Genomic DNA, 14626 nt, shown 5'->3' with positions numbered 1-14626 from the left:
AATCCACTGATGGATAAATGTGAAAAGCATGGAATAGTGAACATCAATTCAATTTTTGTTGTGCACAGAAATCATTTCTGTTCATAAGTGTCTGGGTCTGTGGCTTGTCCCAGGCAGCCTTGCTACATGCATTGATATTACTGTCAGTGACACTTCTGGGTTAGCAGAAGTGATAGCCATCACAGCGGCGGGTGATAAATTCTGTCTAGTTGTGACAGCCCTGTGAAAAGCCCTGCCGGTGCCATGCACATCCAATGCTCCCAAGGCCTGGGAAGTCATGCATGTACCTCACCACACGCCAGGGAGGGGGAGGTTGGGGAGCTGGGGGACGGTGCCGGGCTACATCCAGCAGGCCATCAATCGTATTTAAATAGGCCAGGTTTTCAGGAGCTGCCTGCTGTGCCCTCCACCGGCCACCATCACTCCATTCTTCTATTCCCTTCTCCGTCAGCCTGCTAAATGAGCCTCTGAAATATAGCCCATATTCTCTGCTTTCTCATTTCAGCTATGGATTCTCATTTTACAGAGGAAGGGGGGGAGACTAACGAATAGCTTGTATTTTATTATGCTTGACCTGTTTTTTTTCCAGTTTACCTTATTCCGGTAGATTTTTCATAAGCCCAGTAACGTCCGGTTATACACATTGAGAGAAAAACCTAGCTTTACTCATGTGTGTTCTTTTATGAATCAGTAGCTTTTCATGCCTTGTGATTGCTTTAAAAAGGCCCTTAATGCTTGACATCGCTCCTGCCATGACATGGTTTAAGGCAGAGTGGTGAATGAGTCTTTAGGCCTAACCCTGTCTCCCTGCATTACGGCTGGCCGTGAAGGATTTTTAATCAGAGATCCAATTCCAAACATATCCCTCAAGGTATTCAACGTGAGGTCCATTTCATTAACTTCTTTCATCTAACCTCCTCCACAATTCCATTTTGATCCACCATTTTAAAGATCCACACTCAAGCGATAATCTGATTTTTCTCCACTGATAGAAGAAGAAAAATGCACATGGCTGTTCACATGTCAGGTTGAAAGCTTAAGCAATGTCTACTGAAATGCATTATCTATCTGTCCATGGCTTGTGAAGCTGAATTTCCCTGTTCTATGTCTACTGCAATCAGTAACAAATCACTACCAATCAGTAACAAAACATTACTTCTCATTGCACCACACTGTTCCATTTCTTTATATCAGTTCCGTCAAATGTAACATGTCCCATTATATCCTCGATTTTTGATTGCAGAGCAATAGCTTTTAATATTGTTACATTTTGGACTTTCATAATTTTCAGGCACTAGACTAGACGATGAAGTTACGAGAAGCAGCACGCAGCTTCAGAATACCCTGTAGTTAGTCTTGCAGTGGAAACACCCTGAATACTCTGTAGTTAGTCTTGCAGTGGAAACACCCTGAATACCCTGTAGTTAGTCTTGCAGTGGAAATACCCTGAATACCCTCTAGTTAGTCTTGCAGTGGAATCACCCTGAATACCCTGTAGTTAGTTTTGCAGTGGAAACTAGAGGTCGACCGATTAATCGGAATGGCCGATTAATTAGGGCCGATTTCAAGTTTTCTTAACAATCGGAAATTGGTATTTTTGGGTGCCGATTTCCAGGTTTAAAAATAAATTAAATGTATTTAAAAAAAAACATTTTTGTATACCTTTATTTAACTAGGCAAGTCAGTTAAGAACACATTCTTATTTTCAATGACGGCCTAGGAATGGTGGGTTAACTACCTCGTTCAGGGGCAGAACGACAGATTGCCTGTTACGCGAATGCAGTAAGCCAAGGTAAGTTGCTATCTAGCATTAAACTTATCTTATAAAAAACAATCAATCATAATCACTAGTTAACTACACATGGTTGATGATATTACTAGATATTATCTTGCATGTCCTGCGTTGCATATAATCTGACTGAGCATACAAGCATCTGACTGAGCGGTGGTAGGCAGAAGCAGGCGCGCAAACATTCGTTCAAACAGCACTTTCGTGCGTTTTGCCAGCAGCTCTTCGTTGTGCGTCAAGCATTGCGCTGTTTATGACTTCAAGCCTATCTACTCCCGGGATGAGGCTGGTGTAACCGAAGTGAAATGGCTAGCTAGTTAGCGCGCGCTAATAGTGTTTCAAACTTCACTCGCTCTGAGCCTGTGGTTGTTTCCCTTGCTCTGCATGGGTAACGCTGCTTCAATGATGGCTGTTGTGGTTGTGTTGCTGGTTCGAGCCAAGGGAGGAACGAGTAGAGGGACGGAAGCTATACTGTTACACCGGCAATACTAAAGTGCCTATAAGAACATCTAATAGTCAAAGGTTAATGAAATACAAATGGTATAGAGGGAAATATTCCTATAATTCCTATAATAACTACAACCTAAAACGTCTTACCTGGGAATATTGAAGACTCATGTTAAAAGGAACCACCAGCTTTCATATGTTCTCATGTTCTGAGCAAGGAACTGAAACCTTAGCTATCTTACATAGCACATATTGCACTTTTACTTTCTTCTCCAACACTTTGTTTTGCATTATTTAAACTAAATTGAACATGTTTCATTATTTACTTGAGGCTAAATTGATTTTATTGATGTATTATATTAAGTTAAAATAAGTGTTAATTCAGTATTGTTGTAATTGTCATTATTACAACAACAACAAAAAATCGGCAGATTAATCGGTATCGGCTTTTTTGGTCCTCCAATAATCGGTATCGGCGTTGAAAAATCATAATCGGTCGACCTCTAGTGGAAACACCCTGAATACCCTCTAGTTAGTCTTGCAGTGGAAACACCCTGAAGCACAACACAGATCAAGCCCTCCAGTAATTAACGATTTCCCTAAAAATAAAACAACATTAGCCTCCTGCCTTCCACCCCTCACCAGGCAGCAGCTGGGCAGCAATTACTTTTTGACTGCTGTTATCGTGGCAGAGGGAGTCCTGGGGCCCTAAAGTCTGGATGTGCCAGATAGCTGCACACAGTGTTTGGCAGTGTCGCCAGGCGTCTAATGGCTGTGGCTGAAGACGCCCCTCCTTGGCCTGTTGAGTCCATGCTGTGAGCTGAAGGACTCCCCTCACTTACAGGACGGTCACCGTCACAGACCCCTCAGCCCATTCCCAGCCACACACACAGCCCTAGCCGTGTGCTGTGCCCACAGACAGAGAAAGACTGCGTCCTCCAGGAGGGTGACTTTGTGTACAGAGAGGAACTGACTCAAACAGATGGATCATGGAGATCAAGCTGTGTATGCTTGGTAGTTACATTTACCTCTGACCAGTGACTATGGCTCAGCCATGGCCTGAATATCTACCGTATCTCATGTCCAGGTTATTTACCTGTACTGTAACTCTGTGTTCGTCATCTAGCTTGGCATATTATTCACACTAAAAGCCTATTTTCCATCAGTTCACAGAGAGTGCTCAGTGCACTTGACTTCAACCTATGGCTCCTGCAGAGAGAGCTACATTTGAAGTCAGAAGTTTACATACACCTTAGTCAAATACATTTCAACTCACAATTCCAGACATTTAATCCCAGGAAAAATGTCCTGTCTTAGGTCAGTTAGGATCACCACTTTATTTTAAGAATGTGAAATGTCAGAATGATAATAGAGAGGATGATTTATTTATTTCATCACATTCCCAGTGGGTCAGAAGTTTACATACAATCAATTAGTATTTGGTAGCATTGTCTTCAAGTTGTTTAACTTGGGTCAAACATTTCAGGTAGCCTTCCATAAGCTTCCCACAATAAGTTGGGTGAATTTTGGCCCATTCCTCCTGACAGAGCTGGTGTAACGGAGTCAGGTTTGTAGGCCTCCTTGCTCGCACACGCTTTTTCAGTTCTGCTCACAAATTCTCGATAGGATTGAGGTCAGGGCTATGTGATGGCCACTCCAATACCTTGACTTTGTTGTCCTTAAGCCACAACTTTGGAACTATGCTTGGGGTCATTGTCCATTTGGAAGACCCATTTGCGACCAAGCTTTAACTTCCTGACTGATGCCTTGAGATGTTGCTTCAATATATCCACATAATTGTCCTCCCTCATGATGCCATCTATTTTGTGAAGTGCAACATGATGCTGCCACCCCTGTTCTTCACGGTTGGGATGGTGTTCTTCGGCTTGCAAGCATCCCCCTTTTTCCTCCAAACATAACAATGGTCATTATGCCCAAACAGTTCTATTTCATCAGACCAGAGGACATTTCTCCAAAAAGTATGATCTTTGTCCCCATGTGCAGTTGCAAACCGTAGTCTGGCTTTTTTATGGGGTTTTTGGAGCAGTGGTTTCTTCCTTGCTGAGCGGCCTTTCAGGTTATGTTGATATAGGACTCATTTTACTGTGGATATAGATACTTTTGTACTGGTTTCCTCCAGAATCTTCACAAGATCCTTTGCTGTTGTTCTGGGAGTGATTTGCACTTTCGCACCACAGTACGTTTATCTCTAGGAGACAGAACGCGTCTCCTTCCTGAGTGGTATGATGGCTGCGTGGTCCCATGGTGTTTATACTTGCGTACTATAGTTTGTACAGATGAAAGTGGTACCTTCAGGCATTTGTAAATTGTTCCCAAGGATGAACCAGACTTATGGAGGTCTACAATTTTTTTCTTGGCTGATTTCTTTTGATTTTCCTATGACGTCAAGCAAAGAGGCACTGAATTTGAAGGTAGGCCTTGAAATACATCCACAGGTACACTTCCAATTGACTCAAATTATGTCAATTAGCCTATCAGAAGCTTCTAAGCTTCCATGACAAAATTTTATGGAATTTTCCAAGCTGTTTAAAGGCACAGTCAACTTAGTGTATGTAAACTTCTGACCCACTGGAATTGTGATACAGTGAATTATACGTGAAATAATCTGTCTGTAAACAATTGTTGGAAAATTACTTGTGTCATGCACAAAGTAGATGTCCGAACTGACTTGCCAAAACTATAGTTTGTTAACAAGAAATTTGTGGAGTGGTTGAAAAACGAGTTTTAATGACTCCTACCAAAGTGTATGTAAACTTCCGACTTCAACTGTAGGTGTTTTAGATTACTGAATGACTATGTGGCTGTGTGCATCTCTCATCTCTCTAGGGAACCCACTGCTTCTCAACTCCTCTCTGCAGCCAGACCTGACAGTGGGTGGGACCTATAGCAGCCCCATCTGCTTCCAGGACTCCATAGACAACAAAGAGCTCTTTGACCCCCTGCCAGACATCAAGGTCAAAGTTCAGAGCTCCTTTATGGTTTCACTAGGTGTGGCCGACCGCGCTGAGTACCATGCTGCCAAAGGCCATCCGCCTGAGACCTTCCCCAGGGGGCTGAACCGAGACTACAGCAACAGCACTGTGGAGAGACGGAGCACCAAGAAGGGCCTGCTCACCCCCAACAGCCCCCACCTCAACCCCACCAAAGATCAGCTGGGAACCACGGGCGTGTTTGGGCATCTGGGCGGCCGGTTGGTGGTGCCAAATACTGGTGAGCTTCAAGACTCTGAATTACACTTGAAGCTGTGTTTGAAGCAGAATTAAACAGTTGGTGTTGCCAAATACTGGTGAGGTACAGTACATGATTTATAAAGACAGATGGCTTGACTACTTTTTGATTGCTTCTCTCTGATAATATTGTCTCATTATAGCATTTTTTTTCAATGTGTCCATTCTAAGAGAAAATTAAGTTCTCAGTTTAGCAAAACCATGCACACACGTGACTAATTAAAAGTAAACGTAGGCTTAGTAAATCTGTCATGGCTAGTGAAACCAGGGATGCATCCCAAATGGGCACCCGATTCTCTATATAGTGCCCTATGGTTCCTGGTCAAAAGTAGTGCACTATAAAGGGAGTATGGTGCTATTTGGGATGCATTCCAGGTTCCTTTAATCTCACTAGAGTCTAACGCATGTTGCTACAGTACTGTATAGCGAGCTAGAATAGATGTTTGTTATTCCTCTACATCAGGGATCATCAACTAGATTCAGCCGCGGGACATTTTTTTGTAGACTGCAAAATGACCACAAGAAGCCCAAACAGATATAATATTTCACTAAAACGTAATTATTTCAAACCTTGCTTACATTTGTATAGGATCACGTCTCTTATGCGTGGAAATACTTTGGAACAGATTTCCAAAATTAAAATCACTTGGAGCTGATCTGCTGGTGTTTTTACACTCTTATGTCCAACAATAAAAAAATGCTATTAAAATTGGGAACACTGCTATACGTTCCCACCAGCTCTCCCAGGCAAACAGGGGTCAGGCCTCTTACCATAGACCCTAACTTCAAGTAGAGGTAGATGAGTTTATGAGGACTGCCACAGCTGTCAGGATCAACAGTTCCATGTGAACTGTAGCTCTGACATCTCTCTCCTGGGTCCTCGTGTGTGTAGAGCCCTCTGTTCCACTGGAGAGGCACAGTGAAATCAGGCTCCTTCAGTTTCCTAGATGTGTGAGTAGAGAGACTCAGAGCAGTCAAGTGGATCACTCACACCTACAATCTGCAGTACCTATAACAATGCTCAATGGATGGCCATACATGGCCAACACTTATCACTAACTGCCAGTGTCTTCTTTCAGGGTGGATACATATCCTACACACTCAAGCACAAGTGATCACACGCGTGAACATGCACACACAGACAACCTTCAATACAATTAGTCATCAGTCTCTCCTGTGGGATTTAAACTGATGATGTTCAAGCTTTTCCTATGTGAGATGTGAGTTTATTTATTTTGGCTTCCAAAGGTTCCCTGTCACGCTGATGATTTAACAGGTCCTGTAGGGCTCCTATACAGCAATCACCAGTAAAATGTCTGACAAGGCGGCAGGTGTTGGTTTAATGAAAGCTAACCAGTTGATTTGCCAGTAGGGAGATGGCAGGCGGGACGACGACGAAACGCATCCTTTACTGTTTATAGACAGGCAGGTATTGAATCTGTCTATCCCCTAGTCTCCTGCTAACCTTTTTAAGGTTCCAGACAGGATTTTATGCATTGTTTGTGTCTTGTTTTTATGTATGCTCAGATTTCACAAGGTAAATGGCATTGTTTGTAATAGATTAATTGTGATTTGAAGCTGTGGGGCTGTGTTTACACGTAATATTATGCGCCTCTGTGCTACGCCACTGTTATAACTATCCAGCTCAGGGCTCCATCTATGCATTTGGTTTGCTAACTTGCTAGCTAAGTGGTTAGATGTCAAGAACAAGCTTCTTGGTTACAGCAGACAACAAATCCCCTCCTGGATCAAGATCCCTGTTGCCTAAATTGTTATGGGTGTAAATATGTAAATAGCGCCCCTTGTGTGGATTTCCGGTGTACCCCGGTGAGGTACAGAAACGGTATGAAAATATGGATACCGCCCTACTGTAGTTGTTGACCCTGTTGTTGTGTCTTGCAGGAGTCAGCCTGTTGGTACCCCATGGGGCGATCGCTGAGGACCCAACCTCTGAGATGTTCATGGTCATAAATCAGGGAGAGTCCAGGTGAGAGCACATCTCATGACCGTCTGTCTTTCAGTCCCCATCTATTTCCTCATCTTGCTTCTTTCATCAAACTTTACCATTCTTTACCAGTTGAGCTATGCTACTTGTCCACCCTTCCCCACCTATGTAACGATGTACACTGAGAGTCGGGAAGCAAGTTCAGGAAGTGAATACATATAATAAATGAACAAAACATGAAACACAAACAGTCACCGACATGTAACAGCAACAAGGACGACTGGGGAAGAAACCAAAGGGAGTGACATATAAAGGGCAGGTAATCAAGGAGGGGATGGAGTCCAGTTGAGTGTCATTATGAGCGTAACGCTGGTGACAGGCGTGCACCCTGACGAGCAGCCTGGTGACCTAGAGGCCGTCGAGGGAGTACAAGTGACAGTACCCCCTCCTCTCCAGCCACAGGACACCGACCAAGATGACGATGTCGGGGATCAGGAGCGGACTGGTCACCTCTGCTAAGGCGCGGGAACCTGACGATCCGGCTGAGGCGCGGGAGCATGGTGACCTAGAGCGTCGGAAAGAGAGCATACATGACAGTACCCCCTCCCCGGCGCGTTTGGCTCCAGCCGCAGGACGCCAACCACAGGGACAATCCCAGGGATCCGGAGCGGACCGGTCACCTCTGCTGGGGCGTAGAAACCTGATGAACCGGCTGAGGAGTGAGAGCCTGATGAGCCGGCTGAGACCTCTCCGGTTGCCTCAATTAAGGCACAGGAACCTGTTCACCCAGCTTAGGCTTGGGAGCCTATCGAACCCACTGAGGTATGGGAGCCTACAAACCGGCTGAGGCCTCACAGGTAGCTCCGGCTCCAACATTACCCCCAACACAAAAACAACAACAACAAAAAACACTCCCTGATGTTTCCCTTTGTTGAGTCGTCATTCTGTAACGATGTACGCTGAGAGTCGGGAAGCAAGTTCAGTGAGTGAATACATTTAATTAATAAAACAAGAAACGGGAACAATGACGGCTGGGGAAGAAACCAAAGGGAGTGACATATAAAGGGCAGGTAATCAAGGAGGTGATGGAGTCCAGGTGAGTGTCATTATGAGCGTACCGCTGGGGACAGCCTGGTGACCTAGAGACCGGAGAGGGAGCACACGTGACAACGCATTTCCACCGTCTGAGGTAAAAGCGTAATAAATAACCCAGTGTATCCATTACAGTTCTGCATAGCTGAATATTTCTTAAGCTAATTTAGGCAAATAAAAACCTCCAAATGAAGACTTATGAATGTAGTCTCTCCTGCTCAGTATAAACGTTGGTGACCCTTCCCACTCTGTGTTTATGGAGGGCTCTGGCAGATAGGCTATGGTGCTCGCTGGGTCCATCAAGCAGTCTCCACAGGAATCCTTTAGGTGTCAAGATCAGGCTGATCATTTCCACTGTAGCCTCACAGGTGGTATTCCAGCAACAGAAAAAGTTCAGTTCATATGCAGCAAGCTGGGTTTATTTCCAATTTAGTCCAACTGACTTCAAGGAATTAAAGTCCATATACCCAGTAAAGTAGAGACACACACAGACCGTAGGAAGAAAGAATATGGGTTGAGGTGGTGGGTCTTTCATCTTGACATACAGTATTATTCATTCCCGTCATGGGCAGGTAATGATGCTGTGATGGACTCCCCTCTCCAGGGGGCCTCTGCTCTGGCTGCTCCTTAGTTGAAGACCCCTGGGGCTACAGCCTGGTAGCCGTCACCACTCATTCACAGCTTTCCATTCCAACACAGTGGGGGAAGGAAGAAGTGTGAAACTCCAAGGAAGGGACCTAAAATGGCTGACATTTCATGGTCTGAGCATTCAAAGACAGCTATACTCATTGTTTTCAGTATGTTCCGTGCATACCCGACCTGGGTGAAATATTTCAGAGTAGCTATATGAATTCTAGATTTTCTATTGATTTCAAATATACCTGAAATATACCTTCAAGTACAGATGGGTTCAGGCCTGACAAGTAAATGGTATTTTTTCCACTCTATGTGAACGATTCAGCGTTACACGAGTGAGTCTGTTTACTGTGTAGACATCTCTCCCTGACTGAGGTTTGTGGACTTGTCATCCTGAGAGCTGTCACTCACTATCTATCCTCACCAGCCAGAGGTGCCAGCAGAGAATTGTGTCCTTTCTTCTCTCTAAACCAAACAATCCACAGCCAATAGACTTATCCCAGCCATATAACAGAATTCCATTAAAACATATTTTTCAGGTTGTTATTTTGAACTCTGTCAAAGGTTTGGGGAAAATATTTTTAAGACAGTTGGTTTTGGTGAAGTTGGAGATATTTTCTTTGCCCTCAATTGTTAGATGAAAGCATTTGTGTTTGGTAAGATGGAACTTTTAACCTATTGGGGCAGAATCAGCCCAACTTTCTTACCACAGGCAGAATTTGAGTTCATGGTGGTAAAAAACAAACGCAGTATATAAACATTTCTTCTGTTGTGGTCTGGTCTATTGCAGATCTGTTTATATTTCAAAACCAGAGCCACCTGTTTTATACACCCACATTTCTACAACAACTTGGGAAGTGAATTTAAAGTTCTACATTCTAAATGTTCTTTATTGAAGTTCCGGATGATAGGTGTTTTCCCCTTGTGGTGTCGGTGTTACGGTCATGACTGGGGCTGTGCAGTGCATCTAGGTGGTGTGGGAGTACGGTCATGACTGGGGCTGTGCAGTGCATCTAGATGGTGTGGGAGTACGGTTATGGCCAGGGCTGTGCAGTGCATCTAGATGGTGTGGGAGTACGGTCATGACTGGGGCTGTGCAGTATATCTAGATGGTGTGGGAGTACGGTTATGGCCAGGGCTGTGCAGTGCATCTAGATGGTGTGGGAGTACGGTTATGGCCAGGGCTGTGCAGTGCATCTAGGTGGTGTCGGTGTTACGGTCATGACTGGGGCTGTGCAGTGCATCTAGATGGTGTGGGAGTACGGTTATGGCCAGGGCTGTGCAGTGTATCTAGGTGGTGTGTGAGTACGGTCATGGCTGGGGGCTGTGCAATGCATCTCTCCCCCTTGAGGATGAAATGACTCCTCCGCCCAGCCACTGTACCTTCTGGTCAGCCTCAACAACACCCCACAGGGACAGACTGTGTCTGTTGTCCAAATGACACCCTATTCCCTTTATAGTGCACTACTTTTGAACAGGGCCCATAGTTACACTATACAGTGTAGAGAATAGGGTGCCATTTGGGATGCAGATTGCCTGTTTATTCTGGCTGTCCTGCTGGAAAGATGTGCAAGTTCTCCTAAGCCCCCTCGGGTCATATGGTCATTTGATCAGCAGGTGGGACGTCACTGACTGTCTCTGGCTGTAGCCATTGGTAATGGTGTTAACATAGCATTCATTTTAAAGCCACTAAAAGGCATGTACAAAAAATATAATAAATCTGATCTTGTAGTCTATCATGTAGAGCGTTCCGCTTTATGTACCAATCTGATGAATGTCCCTGTTCTCTGCCCAGGAATATGCTACGCCTTAAGAAATGGACAAAAACCCAGTTGGACAGGCAGGTGGGAGACTACAAGCAAATCAAGGTGAAGCTAATGGAGCATGTTAATGTGTGCATTTATTTAGCCCTGCGCAGCCTCTCCTCTCTCTGTGGCGTTGTGGCCCAATATGCCACTTTGCACAGCTCCCCAGTCCCTGAAGAGAGAGTGATCAGTCACTTTGAATAATGGACCTCATCTAGGGCCAGGGAGGCAGCCGAGCCATACATAGGTACAGGACCCTTCATGATGATGACAAGTGGAATTGAAAAAGAGGGATGCACCCCAAATAGCACCCTAAATAGTACACTACTTTTGACCAGAGCTGGTCAAAAGTAGTGTACTGTATAGGGAACAGGGTGCAGTTTGGAATGCAAAGAGGTACTTCTGCTTTTTTGTGCTAATACTGCAGGACTCTTCTCACTCATGAGTGGTAGGCAGCTACTTAAAACCCAGGTAATCTGCTCCTTGCGTAGCTGCTCTTACTGTTGAATGTGTGATCAGGCTTGTCGCTGTTGGCTGAAGGATAATCAGAGATATCGCTGGCTCATTCCAATCTATGCAGGGCTGCTGGTGATTGAGAGTGAGCAGTGAGCTCTCGTCTGAATAAAAAAAAGGTACATGATGACTGTGTGAGGTGGAGGTTGTACTCATAAGCACAGAATATGCAACCATATAATGTATTGCTGTTTATTACTGCATTCCCTAGTAGGGTATTCAGAATATTGTTCTGTTCAATAACACGAGCCAGTAAAATACATATATTATAAAAGGAAAAATATAATGTTTTATCAATAGAAGTCCTGACTCATTGAACATGTTTGGAAAGTCTAAGAGGTGTCTGCATTATACAGTGGGATACAATATACACAGTATACCAAACATTAAGAACACCTTCCTAACATTGAGTAGCAACCCCCCCACACACACACACACCTCTTTTGCCCTTAGAACAGCCTCAATTCGTTGGGTCATGGACTATACAAGGTGAAAAATGCGTTCCACAGGGATGCTGGCCCATGTTGACTCCAATGCTTCTCACAGTTGTCAAGTTGGCTGGATATCCTTTGAGTGATGGACCATTCTTAATACACAGGAAACTGTTGGGCATGGAAAAACCCAGCAGTGTTGCAGTTATTGACACAAACCGGTGCACCTGGCACCTACTACCAAACCCTGTTAAAAGGCACTTAAATATTTTGTCTAGCCCATTCACCCTCTGAATGGCACACATACACAATCCATGTCTCAGTTGTCTACAGGCTTAAAAATCCTTCTTTAACCTGTCTCCTCCCCTTCATCTACACTGATTGAAGTGGAATTAATACAGTGCCTTGCGAAAGTATTCGGCCCCCTTGAACTTTGCGACCTTTTGCCACATTTCAGGCTTCAAACATAAAGATATAAAACTGTATTTTTTTGTGAAGAATCAACAACAAGTGGGACACAATCATGAAGTGGAACGACATTTATTGGATATTTCAAACTTTTTTAACAAATCAAAAACTGAAATATTGGGCGTGCAAAATTATTCAGCCCCTTTACTTTCAGTCCAGCAAACTCTCTCCAGAAGTTCAGTGAGGATCTCTGAATGATCCAATGTTGACCTAAATGACTAATGATGATAAATACAATCCACCTGTGTGTAATCAAGTCTCCGTATAAATGCACCTGCAATGTGATAGTCTCAGAGGTCCGTTAAAAGCGCAGAGAGCATCATGAAGAACAAGGAACACACCAGGCAGGTCTGGGATACTGTTGTGAAGAAGTTTAAAGCCGGATTTGGATACAAAAAGATTTCCCAAGCTTTAAACATCCCAAGGAGCACTGTGCAAGCGATAATATTGAAATGGAAGGAGTATCAGACCACTGCAAATCTACCAAGACCTGGCCGTCCCTCTAAACTTTCAGCTCATACAAGGAGAAGACTGATCAGAGATGCAGCCAAGAGGCCCATGATCACTCTGGATAAACTGCAGAGATCTACAGCTGAGGTGGGAGACTCTGTCCATAGGACAACAATCAGTCGTATATTGCACAAATCTGGCCTTTATGGAAGAGTGGCAAGAAGAAAGCCATTTCTTAAAGATATCCATAAAAAGTGTTGTTTAAAGTTTGCCACAAGCCACCTGGGAGACACACCAAACATGTGGAAGAAGGTGCTCTGGTCAGAATAACCAAAATTGAACTTTTTGGCAACAATGCAAGACGTTATGTTTGGCGTAAAAGCAACACAGCTCATCACCCTGAACATACCATCCCCACTGTCAAACATGGTGGTGGCAGCATCATGGTTTGGGCCTGCTTTTCTTCAGCAGGGACAGGGAAGATGGTTAAAATTGATGGGAAGATGGATGGAGCCAAATACAGGACCATTGTGGAAGAAAACCTGATGTAGTCTGCAAAAGACCTGAGACTGGGACGGAGATTTGTCTTCCAACAAGACAATGATCCAAAACATAAAGCAAAATCTACAATGGAATGGTTCAAAAATAAACATATCCAGGTGTTAGAATGGCCAAGTCAAAGTCCAGACCTGAATCCAATCGAGAATCTGTGGAAAGAACTGAAAACTGCTGTTCACAAATGCTCTCCATCCAACCTCACTGAGCTCGAGCTGTTTTGCAAGGAGGAACGGGAAAACATTTCAGTCTCTCGATGTGCAAAACTGATAGAGACATACCCCAAGCGACTTACAGCTGTAATCGCAGCAAAAGGTGGCGCTACAAAGTATTAACTTAAGGGGGCTGAATAATTTTGCACGCCCAATTTTTCAGGTTTTGATTTGTTAAAAAAGTTTGAAATATCCAATAAATGTCGTTCCACTTCATGATTGTGTCCCACTTGTTGTTGATTCTTCACAAAAAAATACAGTTTTATATCTTTATGTTTGAAGCCTGAAATGTGGCAAAAGGTCGCAAAGTTCAATGGGGCCGAATACTTTCGCAAGGCACTGTAAGTGGCATCAATAAGGGATCATAGCGTCCCCCTGAATTCACCTGGTCAATCAAATGTATTTATAAAGCCCTTTTTACATCAGCCGATGTGACTTGTTAGGTGCTATACGGAAACCCAGCCTAAAACCCCAAACAGCAAGCAATGCAGATGTAGAAGTAAGGTGGCTAGGAAAAACAGAAAGGAAAGAAAGGAAGGAAGGAACCTAGGAGGAAACCTAGAGGAACCAGGCTCTGAGGTGTGGCCAATCCTCTTATGGCTGTGCCGGGTGGAGAAAACAGAACATGGCCAAGATGTTCAAACATTCATAGATGACCAGCAGGGTCAAATAATAATAATCACAGTGATTGTAGAGGGTGCAATAGGTCAGCACCTCAGGAGTAAATGTAAGTTGGCTTTTCATAGCCGAGCAGCAGGTGCGGTAAAGCGTCAAAAACAGCAGGTCCGGGACAAGGTAGCACGTCCGATGAACAGAACAGTTGAAACTGAAGCAGCAGCATGACCAGGTGGACTGGGGACAGCAAGGAGTCATCAGGCCAGGTAGTCCTGAGGCGTGGTCCTAGGGCTCAGATTTAGAGAGAGAGAGAATACGTAAATTCACACAGGACACCGGATAAGACAGGAAAAATACTCCAGAGATAACAGACTGACCCTAGCCCCCTGACAAAACTGTTGCAGCATAATTACTGGAGGC

The 14626-nt window shown here is 44.2% G+C and overlaps 1 protein-coding gene across 3 annotated transcripts in view; it reads left to right on the top strand.

The window, feature by feature from the left end:
- LOC139389410 (netrin receptor UNC5D-like) overlaps positions 1 to 14626 on the top strand; it is a 231479-nt gene that overhangs the window by 197622 nt on the left and 19231 nt on the right. For 2 of the 3 annotated variants that reach the window (XM_071136151.1, XM_071136150.1), the window contains 2 exons: positions 5084 to 5467; positions 7387 to 7471. In XM_071136151.1, the coding sequence (XP_070992252.1) occupies positions 5084 to 5467; positions 7387 to 7471 (469 nt within the window). The remainder of the gene's footprint in view (positions 1 to 5083; positions 5468 to 7386; positions 7472 to 14626) is intronic. The other variant, XM_071136152.1, reaches the window with a different exon arrangement.

The sequence above is a fragment of the Oncorhynchus clarkii genome, chromosome 30 (assembly GCF_045791955.1).
Source record: "Oncorhynchus clarkii lewisi isolate Uvic-CL-2024 chromosome 30, UVic_Ocla_1.0, whole genome shotgun sequence".
Taxonomy (NCBI): Eukaryota; Metazoa; Chordata; class Actinopteri; order Salmoniformes; family Salmonidae; genus Oncorhynchus; species Oncorhynchus clarkii.
The sequence above is the reverse complement of the archived record's forward strand: the minus strand, read 5'-3'. Positions and strand labels throughout refer to the sequence as shown.